Source organism: Elgaria multicarinata, chromosome 8, assembly GCF_023053635.1.
Source record: "Elgaria multicarinata webbii isolate HBS135686 ecotype San Diego chromosome 8, rElgMul1.1.pri, whole genome shotgun sequence".
In the NCBI taxonomy this organism is placed as follows: domain Eukaryota; kingdom Metazoa; phylum Chordata; class Lepidosauria; order Squamata; family Anguidae; genus Elgaria; species Elgaria multicarinata.
This window is the reverse complement of record NC_086178.1, coordinates 90,211,412-90,220,722: the sequence shown is the minus strand read 5'-3', so window position 1 is coordinate 90,220,722 and position 9,311 is coordinate 90,211,412. Positions and strand designations below refer to the sequence as shown.

Genomic DNA, 9,311 nt, shown 5'->3' with positions numbered 1-9,311 from the left:
TCTGCAGGCCTTAAAAGAAAAACAGCTCAACACTTGCTCCCAGGATTGCTGGATCCCGAGAAAGAGACATGACAGTTGACAGTGAAGGAAGGGGGTGGTGGTGAAAAAAAAGACAAATAGTCTTTTCTTTCTGTTCTAAGAGACATCCAAGTCTAACGTTGGACAGAGACAGAGAGAGAGAGGAGAGGGCAGTTGTGCGTTGCTAATTCTCCAATTCCATTTTAATTTAAGGTCTTATTCTTTAAATAGAAAGTCTGTCTCCTTGGCTCAGTGCACTTCCCCCAAAGTCTTCAGGCATTTGAAGAGTCTGAGGAAAAAACAACAACAATAACTACATCAGTCTCCAGTGTATTAGAAGGGCAACAGAAACCCCAGAGAACATGTTTCATCCCCATTAGCAAGTGGTACATTTCGCTGGAGTCACTAGAAATACTAATGTGCACATTTGAACTTCTCTTCTCACCATCTGATAACCGATATGTGGAGAAATTCGCAGTAACCGTCTAGCATAAACAAACAATACAGGTCTCGCCACTTATGAGGAGGAGGAGTTAGCAAAAGAACACGGAGCACTGGAGGAAAGAGAAGTCTTAAAAGCAAAACATGGCCAGTGAAGACAACTCCCAAAGCTCAGGGCGTAGCCAGCTGACAAACGCACTTCTAGATAACTCGCAAAAACTCTCCATGGGCTCCTGCAAATGTTTCTGTGTTCACACAGACAAATGTCTAAAGGCAGGCCTCAAAATGCAATAAGAGTTTTGCGGTGGGAATAGAGTGGGGGGGATAGGTTTGAGAAGAGCTATTTTACCTTGTAATTACACTTACGGGAGCCAAGAAAAGCCAGTGTGTCTTCACTACACCCTATAGATCAAAGTCCCGTCCCCCCCACCTCCCCTGGCAAGGGTTTGTTCTCACTAAGGTGCTAAACCTTTGGGGAGGCTTCAAACTCGAAGTCTAGCCTTGTCTGCTGCCTGTCAATGCTAATTAACAACATAAGAAGAGCTCTGCTGGATCAAACCAAGGGTCTATCTAGTCCAGTACTCTGTTCACACAGTGGCCAACCAGCTGTTGAACAGAAACCCACAAACTGGCCACAAGCACAACAGCACACTCCTGCACATGCTCCCCAGAAACTGGTGTATTGCTTCTGCTACAGGAGGTAACATATACCCACCAGGACTAGTAGCATTGATAGCCTTCTCCTTCAGGAATTTATCTACCCCCCCCACCTTTTAAAGTCATGCACATTGATAGCCATCACTACATCTTGTGGTAGCGAATTCCATAGTTTAACTATGTACTGTGTGTAGTTGTCCATGCGGAGGGCCTTTTCTGTTGGTTGGTTAGTTGGTTAAGAGCAGCAATCCAGTGTACCCCTATCTGCAATCAGACATGATACAACCTCCAAAATAGGTTCACCACTTTAGCACAGACCACACTACATGTAATGGGGGAGGTCCACGCTCAGACCTCCTGACAATTTTTTTTTTCTAAACTCAAAAGCAGCTGCAGAGTGCTTGTTGTTAGGGGTATTTAACCCTCTCTATTCAAATCATTTCCCTGATTTAAATTACCACCCCCACCCCAGCTGGAAAAAAGACAGTTTCTTTTAGCAAGACTAGAGATCACCTAGCTGTGAGTCCTATAGGATCAGGGGGCAGCTGGACAACCACCTGTCAGGTATGCTTTAAGGTGCATGATTCTAGGTCCCTGTTCTTCTCTAGCTCCTTTCCACAAGACATGAGAGCACTCTTCAAATACTTAAAAGGTTGTCACACAGAGGAGGGCCAGGATCTCTTCTCGATCCTCCCAGAGTGCAGGACACGGAATAATGGGCTCAAGTTAAAGGAAGCCAGATTCCGGCTGGACATCAGGAAAAACTTCCTAACTGTTAGAGCAGTACGACAATGGAACCAGTTACCTAGAGAGGTCATTGGCTCTTCCACACTAGGGGCATTCAAGAGGCAGCTGGACAGCCATTTGTCAGGTATGCTTTGGGGTGGATTCCTGCATTGAACAGGGGGTTGGACTCGATGGCCTTATGGGCCCCTTCCAACTCTACTATTCTATGATTAGAATAGTCCCTGTTCTTCTCTAGCTCCTTTCCACAAGGCCTAGGAGAGCAGGGTCCTGAATTACTCCAGCTGCAAAGGCTGTTCCTGCTGCTGAAGGTGCCTAGAGCCATCAGAGTTTAGGTGTTGTTTCTGGGGTCACACTTAGTTAGGTAAGATGTATGATTTCTGCTGCTACTTGGATTAAGTTGTTGTATTTCTATTGTTTAGGCCCCAGTATGAATTATTAGTGGGTGGTTTAAACTTAGTGCATTTTTTAATATTTGAAGGATTATTTATGTTTTGTAATGTTCAGTGAATAATCCCAAAAGGTTATATTTTATTAAGTCAATTCTTCTGATGTTGAGCCCCTTGGTTTAGCATGAGCAGTGGTACACAAACAAACATGAGGATCATGAGGATAGCAGCTTCAGAGGCTGGGCAATTTTGATTGGAGAACTATATGGAGAGAGAGAGAGAGAGCCCTGATCCAGTGTAGCTCCCTGACAGGCTGCTTTTAAATGTTGGTGTGTGTTTTTAAAGTCAGGAAATCCCTTTAGAGAGCTTTTGTATAAAATTTAGTCTGACCCTGAGAACCAGCCTAAACGGAGAACGAAAAGGAACACTTTTACACAATTTTTTTAAAAAACCTTTGCACTGGCTTTCTATTAATCGCTTTTATGTTTCTCTAGTCCAGCTTCATTATTAGCGGGGAAATCTCAGCAGGAAGAGACAAATCCTTGTAAAAAAGCAACCACACGGAGGCTATGTCATATGTTATTTGCATGAAGCTGCTCTTCATACAGCTCTGGGGATTTTACCATGCCAGTGCAAAAACTGCATTTTTAAAATAGTTTTTTGCACTTTGCAATAGCCGCCTTCAAACGTTTGCAATGGTACACTGATCATTATGCTGACTTTTTAAAAGAAAGACCCCCTAATGTCCTAGTTCTTTGAGTTCTATGATGCTGCCGTAACATTGTTTTCAATGTAAGAGACACCACATTGGCTAATCAAATATGGGTAAAGTGGTCCAGCTCCCTAGAGCACCTTCAGGTGTCACGTCGTGCTTGAAGAGGAGCTTGCAAAGGTTACATTCCCCACCCACAGCCTACGGAAGGCCCCTTTCAGACATTACAGGAAGATCTACCAAGCAATTGCCCATTCAGTTCGTCAGACTTCTTTGGTAATCGCTGAAGCTGCTGTCACTCAGACTCGTTCTCAGCGAGCCAACAACCAGGGACAGCAAATAGAAAGATGACCTCAGCTAAACATGCGATGGGCCAATCAACTACCAGCTCATTTTGCACATTAGCAAGGCGATGTAAGAGAAGTGGAAAGAACATGAAAAGAGCAAATGTACAAATTAAGCTGAATGTAGGATTCCTTGATTGAGGGATATGTGTGCACGGGGAGAAGATCTAAGGACTATATGGACTACTGTGCCGCGCTTCAGGATCACTGAGAAGTAAATTCACCAGCTCTTACTTAGATCTCTGTGGACTGTTTCTTCGACAGCTATCCATGCATCGATGCCTGAACCTCAGACAGTCTGCTGCAGCTTGGCGTGCCCATCTTCTGTGCTCTCTGATACAGATCTGAATCTCCAAAGTAACGCGCCCGGTAGAGCAAGCCTTCCTCTGCAAAAGAAAGCCAAATTGTTGGAAGCAATTGCTCAGAGTGCTGGCAAGTGTAATTATTCACTTATGCCTGCATAATGCTCGTTGCCAGATATTCCCCCTGGAGCTCACTGGAGAGAGGGCTATGCTTCCTGCTTGCTTCCGGAAAGATGACATTCACGTCACCTCTCCCTTATGTCATCTGGAACAGGGAGCTGCAATGGAGTCAACAAAGCTATTTATCTACTGCTGAACACTGCCTTAGACATTGTAATTACAGTTTATCTTAGGAATCATTTTTGAAGTAGGTTAGGTCAGGGCTGGACAGCTTGATCACCACTGAAGGAACATCAGAACCTGTCCCTGTTGCATAATCAAATGTGTCTTCAACATCAGCATATTTATTGTACTGGTTATGGGCCACAGTGATCAGCTGTGTCTAAATTACCACTTAGTTGTGACATCGGAACACACTGGACAAGGTCCTTGGCTGAAATAGACTTGCAAATATATCTAAGTTGCCCAAAACTTATCTTTTGATAACACCCTTCCAACACCTTTGTCAGGCAAAGTTTGCCTTCTCAAAGCTCTCAAAAGCCTTTCTGGATGATAAGACAACTTGGAGAGACAGTTTTCGTTAACAGGGACAGCCAATGGGCAGCCCACCAACCAGATCTACCCCCAGAGCAATTGTCCCTAGCTCCTATCCATTTTTAAGCAAGGCGTTGTAAAATGTTTGGCCACAGTTTGACTTGTGAGAAAAAGAAGAGGAACATTTTCCTGTTGTGAAAAACAGCTGTTTTTTGGATTCAGCAGGTAGCCTGTATGTGCTGTGCAAATGGGCATGTTTGTATGTCGAAGCGCATGTGGCTTCCACACCCATCAAACTCTTACTGCTAGATGGCACCGTCTTTATTATGGAGAAGATACTAAAGATCAGAGTGGTCACAAAGAATATGGAAATAAACCAGCCCTCCTCTACAACACAGAATTCCTTGATGAGTGGCATCAAGGAAAGATATTGGGTCTGGCAATTTAGTTTTGCTTCTCTCAAGCTGGGCTACTCACTCTGCTGTTTTTCCTTCCAACAGTTATTTCTGAGGTTTGCAATGTAATCATCTTCCACGCTCCTTTCCACATTTTTCAGATTTGTGCCAGTATATTCTTCTGCAAAGTTGTCAGCTACATAGTAACCTACTTTCAAATGCTCAGTCACTCTCTTGTGTATATGGCCGACAGACCTGACCAAGGGGAGAAAGGAAAAAGAAAGAAAAAGAGGATCAAAAATAAAATAAAACAAAACAAGAGGACAATTTGTTTGAATTAGGAATTAATAAGCCACGGGCCTGAGACCCACCCAAGCTAAATGCAGCCCACTAGCATGGATAGTGGACCTATGAGGGACTCAGCCATCTTTCTTCCTTTTTTCTGCCTGCACATAACATGACACAATACCTGACACAGTGGGTCTAATAGTGCACTGGTAGTAGGGTGACCGTATGGAAAGGAGGACAGGGCTCCTGTATATTTAACAGTTGTACAGAAAAGGGAATTTCAGCAGGTGTCATTTGTATGCATGCAGCACCTGGTGAAATTCCCTCTTCATCACAAACAGCTAAAGCTGCAGGAGCCCTGCCCTCTTTTGTATCTGATCAAGAGAACAGGCTTCCTTTGGCTTTAACTGTTGTGATGAACAGGGCATTTCACCAGGTGCCGCACACATACAAATGACACCTGCTGAAATTCCCCTTTCTGTTCAACTGTTAAAGATACAGGAGACCTGTCCTCCTTTCCATATGGTCACCCTGTGCACTGGACTAATGCAGACTACCCGTAAGCAGGGGCAATGTAAAACTGCAAGGAGAAGCGTTCACGAGGCACTTGCAGGTAAGGAGAAATTTCATGAGGACAGAATGGGCATGAGAGGACATTCCCAACAGGAGAACATCAAAGCTATCAGGCAACTAGGATTCCACTTGCTCCACCGCAGTCTTTTAATAGAACTGAGGCATTTGGAATGGTGAATAGCACATGCGATTTGGAATAGAGGAAATACTGCTACCTTCAACCCTCTAGATCATGGGTTCTTAACAAGTAGGGAATTCCCCCCTGGGGGGGGAATTTTAGGGTTCCAGGGGGGGAATTGGGACCACTATTCAGCAAAGTATGATGTCCTGTAGATTATGTCTTCCTACATGTTATTAAAAACGTCCCAGAAAAGTGTCATGTCGTCTGCAAAAGCCAGGCCTTTGCTCTCTTTTCCCTCCCTCCCATGCAATCCTAGAAGTTTCAAGCTTCCCATTTAAAGGGGCAACGCAAAGCATGGGAGCTGAGAATGTAAAAGGGGCCATGCTTTGCGTTGCCCCTTTAAATGGGAAGCTTCATCGAATAAAATAAACTACATTACACTGGAATTCTATTGAACTTTTGGTTCATTGAAGTATGCTTCAGTAAAGTTTAGTCTGTTAAGTAATTAGTTCTGAATATTAAAAAAAAACTATTTTTTTCAAGTTTTAAATTAAAACCTATCAACATTTTCTATTGCTATTAAATTTGTAAAACTCTACTATAAAAATAATCCAAATAAATGTATGTCCTAATATAGAAAAAAAAAAGATTTTCAATATTATATGCATATTATTTGGAATGCACCTTTTGAGTTAGACTATCTTGGGAAGGGGGGAATTATATTCTGAACAATGGTGAAAGGGGGGAATGGAGCAAAAAAGGTTGAGAACCACTGCTCTAGATCCAACAGTGTGCTCTTGGAAGCCTCTTTTGCCACCTCTTCCCCAAATGTGTACTTATCGTCATCTGTCTTAAAGATCTTCAGTGAAAGATGTTGGGATCTTTGAGCTACAGACCGAAGCCAGCCACCATCTAGGAAACGCCCACACTCTCTGATTTAACTCACAGTAAGGGTGCAGAACAGAACAGGCAGGCTTCCATTAAGCCGGATTTGCTTAATATGGCTGACGGCTGGAGGAACAGGGGTCCCTTGTCCCCTCCTTGTGGCAGCCAGCCCCAAAGGAACAGATTGGTCCCATTATTAATCTGGAAAGGGAAAAGATCTGCTCCTCCTCTAAGCAGCAGGAGGCCAAACTAAAATATGCTACGGGCAAGGTCTCTTCTCTTGCCTGAAAATATTCTCCCGGGTTTTTCAGAATGTACAAAGGCCTAGAAGAAAAGCCTAAGCTAGGTTTCCCAGCACTTAGTATTATCAGAGGAGCGTCTTTTTTCTTTCCTGAACATAAGGACAGAGCTGTTCAGGGGAAACCGTACCCTGTGAACACTTTTGCTTCGGTGCATTGGAGAATATTGTGTGCAAGCCTTTAAGATGTTAGACAATGCGGAAGAATAGACCGACCAATCGCTCTCGGCGGTCACGGGTTACTTTGCCCTACGTTTCCCCAGGTTTGAGCACGGGACCTCTATGAGTGCAAAGTATACTATTTATTTATTTATTTATTTATTTATTTATTTATTTATTTATTTATTTATATAGCACCATCAGTGTACAGTGTACTTCCCCTTCTGTTCAAATCAGGGGCAATGGTTTCATGCATGGCCACAAGCGCAGTCTCTGGCTTCTAGCTGTCACTGAACCAAGTATCCCAGAATTCATTTGAAAACAGCGGTACCTAGCCCTCATCGCTATAGGAAAAAGCTCTAAAAGACTAAGAGAGTAGCTGGTGATGGGAACGAAGGTGAAAAGCCCCAAGTGCCCAATAGGTGAGGGACACCTATTACTCTTCCTCCATTCCATCTGCTCCCTCCTAAATCCCAATCCTTACTGCCTTTCGTCAACTTTTATTTATTTTACATCTACCCCACCCTACTTTCAAGAAGCTCAGAGGGGCCTGCACGATGGAGCTCGCCATGCAGTCTCCCATCCAGGCACTCATTGATCAGGCAGAGACCTCTCGAACTTTACCAATGGAGCAACAATCATGTGCTCTTAGACCTCTACCCTAGTTAGGTCAGAGCACCTCAGCCGTGCATGATCTCAAACAGGTTGTTACCATTTCCTCTTATGCGGAACAGAGTAAGCATCCATCATCGTCTGAATCAAAATGCACTTGACTGGTATTTTTTTTTAAAAAAAACACATCTATAGTGTGAGAATCTTATTTCTGCTCATGGTGAAATTTACAGGAACTGATATTCCTGGCAGAAGAATGTGGGTTTTCTCATCTTTAGCAGGAAACCAACCTCTCTGGATGACCAAGCACCCACCCCCACCTCAGGATGAAAGGCTCCTTGTAACATGGAGCCTCAAGAGTTTTAATATTTCTTGCTTTAAAACAAGGGACATTAACCTTCCTGAGCATTCAAGAGAAGGATCGTATTTTGATTTGGCGTAAAAATGCAAGGTGATTTTGTTTTCCCTGTGTGATTGTGCCAAGGGACTGTTTGATATGTTCTTCATGAGGAAAAAGACAAATTGTCTCAGAAGCTACTTGTAACACTTAAGAGCTGTAGATGGTAGGTTCTGAAATCATATTTTTGTTAATAAAGCCAGGAGCAATGTGTATTTTTCAGTAAGTGGCTTTGTACTTTTGTCTTCAAGGCAAAAGGTTTCCCTACCCAGTGCCTGCTTACCCTACCCTGTACCTGTTTGCATTCTCTTCCCCTCCTTATTGTTTTACTATGATTTTATTAGATTGTAAGCCTATGCGGCAGGGTCTTGCTATTTACTGTTTTACTCTGTACAGCACCATGTACATTGATGGTGCTATATAAATAAATAATAATAATAATAATAGTATCGAAAGACTACCTTAGCCCAGGGGTGGGCAACCTGTGGCCCTCCAGTTGTTTTGGCCTACAACTCCCATCATCAATCCCCACTGGCTATGCTGGCTAGAGTTGATGGGAGTTGTAGGCCAAAACATCTGGAGGGAAAAGGAACAGGAGGCAAGCTCTGGTGCTGCTGAAAACAGTTAAAACCCTTAATGGTTATTTTTTGTAAAAGGCTCAACATTTTGATTTAACAAAATCCTTCCTCAGGAGCTGACACTAGATGTTTTTTGTTGTTTATTCGTTCAGTCATTTCCGACTCTTCGTGACTTCATGGACCAGCCCACGCCAGAGCTTTCTGTCGGCCGTTGCCACCCCCAGCTCCCCCAAGGTCTGCTAAAAACAACCTATATGTTGAAAAATCTTGAGCTTTTCTTTCTTCTAAGCGTCCTGTTGACAAACTGCGTTTTGCCAGAGAGTCTAGTGGTGCTTTTCTTCCCTGTAACTACACCAAAACATCCGGAGGGCCACAAGTGCCCGTCCCTGCATTAGCCCAAGGCGGGTGGTTATACAGTCATGTGCCAAAAGCAACGTCACCTGAACCCAGAGCATTAGGGTGGCGGCAAATATGAAGGAGGGGCCAGATCAATATGCAAGAGGCTTTCGCCTCTTCTGAAGGGTTCGTTTGCACAGATGACAAATGGACAGTGCAGACTGGATTGATCGTTTGGAAGCATTCAGGTGGCTTCTGAACTCCTGCCTCTTTAGCAGCGAAACGCTTCCCTTTGCCAAGGCAGCTGGTGAGCAAAGCCTACCACCAGATTTTCCCAAGCCCCACGTCTAGTGGGAAGCAGCAGGTGACGTGTCACTATTGCCCCCTGCTGGCTGGCCCTGTACCTGC

At 43.8% G+C, this 9,311-nt stretch overlaps 1 protein-coding gene across 2 annotated transcripts in view; it reads right to left on the bottom strand.

Annotated features, from left to right (window-relative positions):
* Positions 1-203: 203 nt before the first annotated feature.
* Positions 204-9,311, bottom strand: part of DNAJB12 (DnaJ heat shock protein family (Hsp40) member B12) — a 39,760-nt gene continuing 30,652 nt past the window's right edge. For both annotated transcript variants that reach the window (XM_063132985.1, XM_063132986.1), the window contains 3 exons: positions 4,739-4,911; positions 3,540-3,691; positions 204-307 (listed from right to left, as the gene is read on the bottom strand). In XM_063132985.1, the coding sequence (XP_062989055.1) occupies positions 3,570-3,691; positions 4,739-4,911 (295 nt within the window). In that variant the 3' untranslated portion in view covers positions 204-307; positions 3,540-3,569. The remainder of the gene's footprint in view (positions 308-3,539; positions 3,692-4,738; positions 4,912-9,311) is intronic.